The sequence below is a fragment of the Ranitomeya variabilis genome, chromosome 1 (genome assembly GCF_051348905.1).
Source record: "Ranitomeya variabilis isolate aRanVar5 chromosome 1, aRanVar5.hap1, whole genome shotgun sequence".
Taxonomy (NCBI): domain Eukaryota; kingdom Metazoa; phylum Chordata; class Amphibia; order Anura; family Dendrobatidae; genus Ranitomeya; species Ranitomeya variabilis.
In genome coordinates this window covers 1,079,696,574-1,079,709,006 of record NC_135232.1, presented here as the reverse complement: position 1 = coordinate 1,079,709,006, position 12,433 = coordinate 1,079,696,574, and the positions used below count along the sequence as shown (strand labels likewise).

The following is a 12,433-nucleotide window of genomic DNA, read 5'->3' as shown; positions in this document are numbered from 1 at the left end:
CGGTTTTTAAAGAGATAGACACATGGAGCCTGATTAATCAAAGCTTTTATAGCAAGATTTTGGCATAAAAAAGTAAAAAAAAAATTGTCACAGAGTTAAAAAGAGCAAAGATTTGGCACAATTCAAGGCTGTGTTACTGTTGCGACTTTCTCTCGCTATTTTCACCAAGCTTTAACAAAGTAGGCTGAAGATTTCTTGTACCTTTTCATTCTAGCAATCATGTAGTTTTCTCGTTACCATTTTAGTAACATTTTGCAGCTACAGTTAGGTCCATATATATTTGGACAGAGATAAAATGTTTCTAATTTTGGTTATAGACATTACCACAATGAATTTTAAACAAAACAATTCAGATGCAGTTGAAGTTCAGACTTTCAGCTTTCATTTGAGAGTATCCACATTAAAATTGGATGAAGGGTTTAGGAGTTTCAGCTCCTTAACCTGTGCCACCCTGTTTTTAAAGGAACCGAAAGTAATTGGACAATTGACTCCAAGGCTATTTCATGGACAGGTGTGGGCAATCCCTTCGTTATGTCATTCTCAGTTAAGCAGATAAAAGGCCTGGAGTTGATTTGAGGTGTGGTGCTTGCATTTGGAAGGTTTTGCTGTGAAGTAAACATGCGGTCAAAGGAGCTCTCCATGCAGGTGAAACAAGCCATCCTTAACCCCTTCACCCCCGGAGCTTTTTCCGTTTTTTAGTTTTCGTTTTTTGCTCCCCTCCTTCCCAGAGCCATAACTTTTTTATTTTTCCGTCAATATGGCAATGTGAGGGCTTATTTTTTGCGGAACGAGATGTACTTTTGAACGATACCATTGGTTTTACCATACCCTGTAACAGAAAACGGGAAAAAAATTCCAAGTGTGATGAAATTGCAAAAAAAGTGCAATCTCACACTTGTTTTTTGTTTGGCTTTTTTGCTAGGTTTACAAATGCTAAAACTGACCTGCCATTATGATTCTCCAGATCATTACGAGTTCATAGACACCTATCATGTCTAGCTTATTTTTTATCTAAGTGGTGAAAAAAAATTCCAAAGTTTGCTACAAAAAAAAATAAAAAAAAAATTGTGCGATTTTACGATACCCGTAGCGTCTCCAATTTTCGTGATCTGGGGTCAGGTGAGGCCTTTTTTTTGCGTGCCAAGCTGGCGTTATTAATGATACCATTTTGGTGTAGATACGTTCTTTTGATCGCCCGTTATTGCATTTTAATGCAATGTCGCGGCGACCAAAAAAACGTGATTTTGGCGTTTTGATTTTGTTTCTCGCTACGCCATTTAGCGGTCAGGTTAATCCTTTGTCTTTATTGATAGATCGGGCGATTCTGAACGCGGCAATACCAAATATGTGTATGTTTGATTTTTTTTTTTTATTGTTTTATTTTGATTGGGGCAAAAGGGGGGTGATTTGAACTTTTTATATATTTTTTATTTTTTTATATTTTTAAATACTTATTTTTTTAATTTTGGCATGCTTCAATAGCCTCCATAGGAGGCTAAAAGCATGCACAACTCGATCGCCTCTGCTACATAGAGGTGAAGTACAGATCACCTCTATGTAGCAGAAATGCAGGTGTACTTTGAACGCCGACCACAGGGTGGCGCTCAAAGCAATCGGCCAAAAACAACCATAGAGGTCTCAAGGAGACCTCTGGTTGTTATGGCAATGCACCGATGACCCCTGATCATGTGACGGGGTCAGCGGTGCGAGCACTTCCGGCCGCACGGCCGGGAGCGCTAGTTAAATGCCGCTGTCAGCGCTTGACGGCGGCATTTAACTAGTTAATGGGCGCGGGCGGATCGCGATTCCGCTCGCGCTCATTGCGTGCACATGTCAGCTGTACAAAACAGCTGACATGTCGCAGCTTTGAGGTGGGCTCACCGCCGGAGCCCACCTCAAAGCAGGGGATCTGCCAGCTGACGTACTATTCCGTCAGCTGGCAGAAAGGGGTTAAGCTGCGAAAACAGAAAAAACCCATCCGAGAAATTGCTACAATATTAGTTAGGAGTGGCAAAATCTACAGTTTGGTACATCCTGAGAAAGAAAGCACTGGTGAACTCATCAATGCAAAAAGACCTGGGTGCCCACGGAAGACAACAGTGGTGGATGATCGCAGAATAATCTCCATGGTGAAGAGAAACCCCTTCACAAGAGCCAACCAAGTGAACTACACTCTCCAGGAGGTAGGAGTATCAATATCCAAATCTACCATAAAGAGAAGACTGCATGAAAGTAAATACAGAGGGTTCACTGCACGGTGCAAGCCACTCATAAGCATCAAGAAAAAAAAGGCTAGACTGGACTTTGCTACAAAACATCTAAAAAAGCCAGCACAGTTCTGGAAGAACATTCTTTGGACAGATGAAACCAAGATCAACCTCTACCAGAATGATGGAAAGAGAAAAGTATGGCGAAGGCGTGGTGCAGCTCATGATCCAAAGGATACCACATCATCTGTAAAACACAGCGGAGGCAGTGTGATGGCTTGGGCATGCATGGCTGCCAGTGGCACTGGGTCACTAGTGTTTATTGATGATGTGACACAGGACTGAAGCAGCCGAATGAATTCTGAGGTATTCAGAGCCATACTGTGTGCTCAGATCCAGCCAAATGCAGCAAAACTGATTGGTCGTCGTTTCATACTACAGATGGACAATGACCCACAACATAAAGCCAAAGCAACCCAGGAGTCTATTAAAGCAAAGAAGTGGAATATTCTTGAATGGCCAAGTCAGTCACCTGATCTGCATTGCACTGTATTTGCAAAATGTTACTAAAGCGGTAACAAAATCAGAAAAGCCATTTGAAGAGCACAAAGGCAATGTAATGCCAGGACTGTCTTTACATCTTGGGAGAGCACAACAGATTAGTTCCTAGATTCCTAAGAAGACCGATAAAAGTAGTAGTGCTGATGGCTTGTAAAAGGAAGAGATCCTATGGCGAATGCCCACCATGGGCACAATGTGGTTTAGTTTTTTTCTTTTTTCTTTCAAATAAATCTAGCATCCTTTGCTAAATAACATTATAGTTTATCGTTATAGTTGTTGATGCTGAATTTTCTCATAAAGAAATGTCTCCGCATAATCACAGTAAAAAAAAAAAAAAAAAGTTCTGCAGTCAATACATCTACTATTAATCACATTATCGAAAAGGATGCCACCCATAATACGTTTGAACTTACTGTATCTCGAAAGGATGACTCTTTTCCAAAGTATGAAGCCAAGTGCTTTTTGTGGAACCTATCCTTTGCCTCAGATGCAGAGTCCTTTTTACAGTCAAATCCTTGATTGCTAACCAGTATGATATATTCCTTTATCTACATCTATTTTTTGTTTTTCAATCATTTTTATTGGGTTTTTTAAAGCCGTATGTACATGGGTAAAGAGAGGGGAAAGGAAAAATTAGGAATGGAAGTTAAGGAAATATTAGGGGAGGAACAAAGTAAAAAGAGGAAAGTGAAAGGAACAAAAGGAGAACTCAAATTTATACAATCAGATATAAACAAATGGGTCAATACTAGTAGTTGAATCTTCAAAATTAATCTATTCGCGGACGACATATTCCTTTCTCTAACTGACCCTTATAACTCAATAAAAGCAGTTCAGGAAGTATTGGACAGTTTCACTAGCACATCTTCTGTTTTTTTAATATATATATTTTTATTAACATTTCCTTTTCGTTATCATGTCAAGAATTTATTTTTCTCTCCCTCCTTTCCTTTTGCCTTTCCTAGTTTATACCTTAGGTTAGCCAGCAGACCTGTTACTCTTTGTTTTACTGTCTATTGTGATTACATTATGTGTATGCTAAAAAGAGAGAAAAATATCAGCTCACCTTCTCAATGGATACCACGCAAGGAAACCTGGAGTGCTGCCTGTTATGATCCTAGTGGCTTAGGATCACAAATCTAACCAGCTAAGTAGAAAATAATAGGATGAGCTCTGGGGATGTGGTAACTGGACTAACCGCAAACCTGATCCTAACTGCACACACTATAGGCAGCCGTGGAACGTTTCCTGAAATCCTAGACGTCTCTTCACGGCCTGAAAAACTGACTACCCCTAAAGAGAAAGTAAAGACCTCACTTGCCTCAGAGAAATCCCCCAGAGATATAGATGCCCCCCACAAATAATAACGGTGAGTTAAGGGGAAAAGACAAACGCAGAGATGAAACAGGTTAAGCAAATGAGGCCCGCTAACGCTAGATAGCAGAAAATAGCAAGGGATCTGTGCGGTCAGTAAAAAACCCTATGCAAAAATATCCACGCAGAGAATGCGAGAACCCCCACACCAACTAACGATGTGGAGGGAGCAACTCAGCACCCCAGTGCACCAGCAAGCAGGGAAATCACATATTAGCAAGCTGGACAAAAACTCATCATATACTAGGAAACATCTTGAACACAGATGAGCAAAAATAAGCAAACAGAACTTAGCTTCTCTTGGAGAGACTGATAACGGATGTAGACAGGAGCAATCAGAATAGCACTGAATACAACGGCAACAGGCAAGGAATGAAGGACCAGGTGGATTAAATAGGAAACCTAACTAGCAGATGACGAGACAGCTGATCCTGCCAGAAACCTGCAAAATAACAAAAAGAGCCACCAGGAGGAGCCCAAAGAGAGAACTCACACAGTACCACTCATGACCACAGGAGGGAGCCCGGAAACAGAGGTCACAACAGCCGCCGTTAGGAAACCATTTCTAGAAATAGAAAAATATCCAGCATGTTGAATAAAATACAGAAGTTTTTATTGAAGAATTAAAAAGTCGCATCAGTGTACATGGGCAGAAAAAATCTGCAAATCTAGCATACACGTTTTGGAATGTAATACTTCATTGCATACAATTTAACACTGAATAGCTTTTTATGTCATACCCTGTGCAGTCATGTGGAACCACCAATCGCATGTCAAGTTCTTACTTATACAAGTGAAACTTGGAAGATACATATAATAGACTAGATGGTGGCCCGATTCTAAAGCATCGGATATTCTAGAATATGTATGTATGTATGTATGTATGTACATCGCACTTAGCACAGCCACGTAGTATATAGCACAGCCACGTAGTATATAACACAGCCACGTAGTATATAACACAGCCATGTAGTATATAACACAGACAGCCACATAGTATATAGCACAGCCACGTAGTATATAGCAGCCACATAGTATATAGCACAGCCCACGTAACACAGACAGCCATGTAGTATATAGCACAGCCACGTAGTATATAGCAGCCACATAGTATATAGCACAGCCCACGTAACACAGACAGCCACGTAGTATATAGCAGCCTCATAGTATATAACATAGCCCACGTAATATATAGCACAGGCCACGTAGTATATAGCACAGCCCACGTAATATATAGCAGCCAGGCAGTATATAACACAGCCCACGTAGTATATAGCACAGCCCACGTAGTTTATAACACAGCCATGTAGTATATAACAGTGTGGGCACCATATCCCTGTTAAAAAAAAAAAAAAAGTTATATACTCACCCTCCGGGGTCCACCGAAGCTGTCCCGATGCGCGCGATGCTGCCGCCAGCTTCCGTTCCCAGTGATGCATTGCGAAATTACCCAGATGACTTAGCGAGACCGCTAAGTCACCTGGGTAATTTTGCAATGCATCACTGGGAATGGAAGCTGGCGGCAGCATCGCGCGCATCGGTGGACGGCGCAAGGTGAGAATAGCACAATTTTTTATTATTTTTTTTTATTATTATTTTTTTTATTATTTTCAACATTATATCTTTTAACTATTAATGAGGCATAGGCAGCATCAATAGTAAAAAGTTGGTCTGGGATGGGGCGACACACTGGCACTGACTGGAGGGGAGTAGGGAGGGGCCAATTCACTGCCGGACTAAGCCTGTCGCTGATTGGTCGCGTCCGGCCGACCGCGACCAATCAGCAACGCGGGATTTCCATTACGTAAGTTAGTTACAGATAAACAGACGAAAGTACCCCTTAGACAATTATATATATATATATATATATATATATATATATATATATATATATATACATACATACATACAGTTGATGGTACAAATCTATAGATGGTACAAATTCATTATAACCAAATTAATCCATTGAAAATTATAATAACATTTAGATGATCCATATATTTTTATATTTTTCGCATAACCTTTAATCCTTTTCCCCCATTCTCAATTCAATATCTTGGAGTTTAATTCATGCTGTAGGGCTCAATAGGAATCAGTAAAAAATTGATACAAATAATTATCACAATTTTAGTTTGCAATATTAATAATGAAATATTAAATAATGTTTAATACTTAATCAATGCAGGATTTTAGTCTTTAATTCAAATATCCACCAAGCTTCTCAATTTAAAAGTATCCTATGTAAATCTCCTCCTCACAAAGGTTTCTTAATTTTTTCTATACCTGTGACAATGCAGGATGTAGTATCTCCATTGTGTTTTTGACTGAAATATCTAGCGGCAGCTGAACATTTATTAGTTATTTTGCTTACCGCATCTCCGTGTTCTCAATGTGTTTTTAACAATTACAGATGTTATGACCACATTTATAGAACCCTATTGAATGGAGCCATGTAGATTTTAATTTAGCATTATTAATGTATAAGCTAGGGGATAAAATATTTCCCAAAGTGGGTGCCCTCCTACCTTAAAATCTGATTGGGTAGAATACGTTTGAGTCTCTCTTCTTGGTATAAAATAGGTAATTGTTTGTTAATAATTTTCTTAATTTTCTGGAATTGGGGACTGTATGTTGTAGTAAAATTAATATTACATTCACTTGATTTATTGTCCTTATTCCTACCTCCACTTTTTTTTTATTATTATTTTTATCTTTCAAAATGTCACATCTGGGAATATTTTCTACAATGTTAGATGCCTGCGCGAGCATCCATTTCAGATATTGTCTGTCCCCCAATCTCTCCTTCATGTATTTCTCTTCATACGAAACATTTGTCTTACAGGTATATTTTTGATCACCATTTGGGGTGACAAGATGTTGGCTAATAACGTAGAATTTGTAGACCTATTTTTTTTTATAAGAAGATACCATAATAATTGTGTCTTGGTTATTATTTAACCCCTTTGTGACCTCCGCCGTACTAGTTCGTCGGAGGTCACTTCCCTCCCTTTGATGTGGGCTCCAAATCTTGCCAAATCAGACAAGATGATTTTCTGGATTTGTTTTCTAATTTTGACTCTCCTAGTTGTGGTCTACCTATGATATCAATTGCAGGCCTCTCTCATCTTTTTAAGTGGGAGAACTTGCACAATTGGTGGCTGACTAAATACTTTTTTTCCCCCACTGTGTATATATGTGTATATTTATTTATTTATTTATATATATATATATATATATATATATATATATATATATATATATTAATATTCTGTATTTAAATTGTCCTTTATGACCATATGATGGGGGACTTGTGTAGTATGAATAAATCCATAATAAAAAGCAAGTTGTTGTAGAAATGGAATTCAAAATGTAGAATTTTATTTGTTTTTGTTTTTGTAAAATAAACAACTGTGAAAACAAGCAACCAAATTTCTTTAATCCTCTCTTTCCCAATATTGGTAAAAGAAAAAGAGAATAACTTAAATTAGGCTTCACGTATAATTAAAAGAAATGCAAAAATTATTTGACTATCTTAACAAGGACATTTTTTTTAGATCTATTAAACTGTATGTAAGCATGTCTGTAAAACCTGAAAATATGACTGGTCAAGAACAGGGTAAGGTGGCCTGGTCTTGAATGGGGTAAGGTGGCCTGGTCTTGAACGGGGTAAGGTGGCCTGGTCTTGAATGGGGTAAGGTGGCCTGGTCTTGAACCGGGGTAAGGTGGCCTGGTCTTGAATGGGGTAAGGTCGCCTGGTCTTGAACGGGGTAAGGTGGCCTGGTCTTGAACTAGTTAACCCCAACTGAAGATATGCAGATATGGTAGACTACATTCATTTTTCCCTTATTTCTGTGATATAAAGTTGTGTATTCTGAGCCATTCCAGCAATCATTCAGTAGTTAGACTGTGTTTATCAGCTGTAGATTTTCTTCATACTGACACCTTGCGGTTAAAGAGAACCTTTCACCAATTTTTTTAATGCTAAATTCAGCTGCAATTCCCCTTCACCCACACTGACTCCTGCAGGTGGTTAGACCAGGAGATCTCTCTGAGAAACCTGCTCAAAACTATGGTAGAGGGCGTGTTCTTCTTCTCTTAAGTGTAGCTGCCTACTTTGATTGGTCAGCATCATACAAGGTGAAGCAGAGCACACCTCCCGGGAAAACTGTTTGATAGCACCCACTTCGACCTTAAAAAAGTTAGCTAATCAGGTGCAACATACTTTGCTAATATCTCCACAAAGGAAAACGAAATAAAAAACTAAAAAAATTGTATTTTGCTCTGCAGTCACTATTGCTCAGGTGTCCAGTTCCACATGAAAAATTTGGTAAACTGTCTACTGTGTGACATTTTAGTACACTTTAGGATGTAACACAGAATTGTATGTTGTGCGACAGCATCTCTCAGACAAGTTGAGCAACCAAAAACATCTGGGTAATTTGCTGTCATACTACTATTTTAGAGCCGCAAAATCAACAAACAACTGTACCGAAGACAAGTTGAAGTCATATACTGTTTGCATTGAAGTCTATGGCAATCTCAGTGCTGTCGCCATATAGCCCCAGCATAAGGGATAAAATGAGGCAACAAATAAGTTATTTTCTGAGCTACTGTATGTGCTAAATCATGATTTTCTGGTTTTAACAGTTTGTTTTTCGTCATCTGCTACAAATATATTTTTTTTCTTCTGCTTTGATTTTTAGGACATCTTATACTATGAGCAGCTTAAATCGAATGTAATTCAGCATGACCTTTTATCCGACAGCCTGATTTACAAGGTTAGTAATCTGGGTTTATTGTTTTCTAGCGCAAATCAAGAGACATTTGTTTTCCATCAAATTTGTGTTGCTCCATATAATTGTAGCTGTGGCATAAAGCTCATTCAGGAAATCCTGGTGCTATGTAGTCTTATTCTTAGACCCCGGTCAGGACTGTATTGTGTCACCACATTCACGTAGAGGAGGAAATATTATTATTATTATTATTATTATTATTAATTTATATTGCACCATTAATTCCATGGTGCTGTACATGAGAAGGGGTTACATGCAGAGTGATAGGTATCGTTTACAGTAAGCAAATTTACAATGACAGACTGGTACATAGGGGAGAGGACCCTGTCCTTGCGGACTTGCATTCTACAGGAGAAATCTGCATTTGCTGACATTATCTTCTGAAATGGCTATGCTTATAAACTGACAACATTTCTGTGCTATCTGTTCACCTGTCAAAGTATAGAAAAACATGTTTTATTTTAAAACAGAATTCCACCATAGCTTCACAATTTTATTTTTACACCATTCACTGTGCAGAACGACATGGAAACATTATTCTTTAGGTCAGTACCATTATGGCGATATCAAGCTTGCATACTTTTTTATACTTTTTTTATACATACAGTACAGACCAAAAGTTTGGACACACCTTTTCATTTTTCTTCAAGATTTTTCTGTATTTTCACGACTATGAAAATTGTACATTCACCCTGAAGGCATCAAAACTGTGAATTAACGCATGTGGAATTATATACTTAACAAGAAAGTATGAAACTGAAATTATGTCTTATATTCTAGGTTCTTCAAAGTAGCCACCTTTTGCTTTGATGACTGCTTTGCACACTCTTGGCATTCTCTTGATGAGCTTCAAGAGGTAGTCACTGGGAATAGTTTTCACTTCACAGGTGTGCCCTGTCAGGTTTAATAAGTGGGATTTCTTGCCTGATAATTGGGGTTGGGACCATCAGTTGTGTTGTGCAGAAGTCTGGTGGATACACAGCTGATAGTCCTACTGAATAGACTGTTAGAATTTGTATTATGGCAAGAAAAAAGCAGCTAAGTAAAGAAAAACGAGTGGCCATCATTACTTTAAGAAATGAAGGTCAGTCAGTCCGAAAAATTTGAAAACTTTGAAAGTATCCCCAAGTGCAGTTGTAAAAGCCATCAAGAGCTACAAAGAAACTGGCTCACATGAGGACCGCCCCAGGAAAGGAAGACCAAGAGTCACCTCTGCTTCTGAGGATAAGTTTATCTGAGTCACCAGCCTCAGAAATCGCAGGTTAACAGCAGCTCAGATTAGAGACAAGGTGATTGCCACACAGAGTTCTAGCAGCAGACACATCTCTACAACAACTGTGAAGAGGAGACTTTGTGCAGCAGGTCTTCATGGTAAAATAGCTGCTAGGAAACCACTGCTAAGGACAAGCAAGAAGCAGAAGAGACTTGTTTGGGCTAAAGAACACAAGGAATGGACATTAGACCAGTGGAAATCTGTGCTTTTGTCTGATGAGTCCAAATTTGAGATCTTTTTTCCAACCACCGTGTCTTTGTGCGACGCAGAAAAGGTGAACGGATGGACTCTACATGCCTGGTTCCCACCGTGAAGCATGGAGGAGGAGGTGTCATGGTGTGGGGGTGCTTTGCTGGTGACACTGTTGGCGATTTATTCAAAATTGAAGGCATACTGAACCAGCATGGCTTCCACAGCATCTTGCAGCAGCATGCTATTCCATCCGGTTTATGTTTAGTTGCACCATCATTTATTTTTCAACAGGACAATGACCCCAAACTCACCTCCAAGCTGTGTAAGGGCTATTTGACCAAGAAGGAGCGTGATGGGGTGCTACGCCAGATGACCTGGCCTCCACAGTCACCAGACCTGAAACTAATTGAGATGGTTTGGGGTGAGCTGGACCTCAGAGTGAAGGCAAAAGGGCCAACAAGTGCTAAGCATCTCTGGGAACTCCTTCAAGATTGTTGGAAGACCATTTCCGGTGACTACCTCTTGAAGCTCATCAAGAGAATGCCAAGAGTGTGCAAAGCAGTCATCAAAGCAAAAGGTGGCTACTTTTAAGAACCTAGAATATAAGACATATTTTCAGTTGTTTCACACTTTTTTGTTTAGTATATAATTCCACATGTGTTAATTCATGAAAATACAGAAAAATCTTTAAATGAGAAGGTGTGTCCAAACTTTTGGTCTGTACTGTATGTTATAGCACCACTGCAGTGTTGGATTCTATTGCAGCACTGGAGTGGTGCCGCTAATCTAAGTTCTCTGCCACTAATCTTCTGACTGACCAGAAATCGGAGGTTATGGTCACAAGCTCTCAGTGTCAGGAACTAATCAGACGGCAGTATAACTCGTACGAGGATCACAATGTGATGCTCGGACTGGCTGGCGACTCTTCTGTCCTGAGCGAGATAGCGGCACAGAAATGTATGCTGTAACACTTGGGTCAGGAGAGCCAACGGCCAGTCTGAGCATTGCATAGCAATCCTCTTCAGGCTTATATGGCTGTCTGAGTCTTCCCAAGATTAATTTATTTATCCTTTTTCAGAAAAAAATAAGTGTTTCAGGATTATGTCACAATCGCACCCTAATAACAATTAAAGAAATTTATGGAATATGAGAGCATCATGCTGTAGGGAGAGACCCTGATTCCAGTGATGTGTCACTTACTGAACTGCTTGGTGCAGTTTTGATAGTTTTATCTGTTGTAGATGTAGCAGTGGTCAGAATGCTCGCACCACTAATTGGCAGCTTCCTGTGTTCTACATTGTCAGCAAGGGGCCATTCGGTGATGGAGGCGAAGTTACACAGATAATCTAGATTGCCTGACACTTGACACTTAGGCTGCAGTGATAATCTCCTGCTGATAAAACACTGGTTGTATTAAGCTGCAGCATGAATCTCAGCAAACGGACGCATTGCTTAACTTCTTTTGATATGGGCTCTGGTGCTGAGCCCACATCTTTCCTGGCACATGTCAGCTGTTTTCAACAGGTGACATGTGCCTCTAACAGCTGTGGGTGGAATCGCCATCCACTCACGGCTGTTAACCCGTTAAATAAATATAAATAGTAATAGAGGGTGCACTCAAGCTGGATATGGTTATGAAGTAAGAGCAAGGGGTGCCAAGCCAAGTCCAATAATACGAATCATGAAAAACAAAGAAAACAGATTGGACTAAAAATAGGCCTGCACAACCACATAATGTAGAAAATAAACAAAAAACATTTTATTGGACACCACAAAAAACACATAAAAACAATTAAAATACAACTAGTGTAACCATAACACCCCCTATCCAATATATGGATTGGTAGAGAAATATACAATGTAACCCACCAAGCTAGCATAAACAGACACCCCTACAACTGTAGAGAGTGTACAAGTATACTGCACATAATAAAGTATATATATCTCACCATCAGACTCACACATAGGAATTGAATGGCATGCCAAGAGAAAATATATATCTATGCAAGGCAATTCCGTGCCAAGGTGTGTAG

The 12,433-nt window shown here is 39.4% G+C and overlaps 1 protein-coding gene across 1 annotated transcript in view; it reads left to right on the top strand.

Moving 5' to 3' along the window:
* Window positions 1–12,433, top strand: part of TBC1D19 (TBC1 domain family member 19) — a 314,406-nt gene that overhangs the window by 174,029 nt on the left and 127,944 nt on the right. The window contains exon 12 of the mRNA XM_077279938.1: window positions 8,846–8,920. Within this exon, the coding sequence (XP_077136053.1) occupies window positions 8,846–8,920 (75 nt within the window). The remainder of the gene's footprint in view (window positions 1–8,845; window positions 8,921–12,433) is intronic.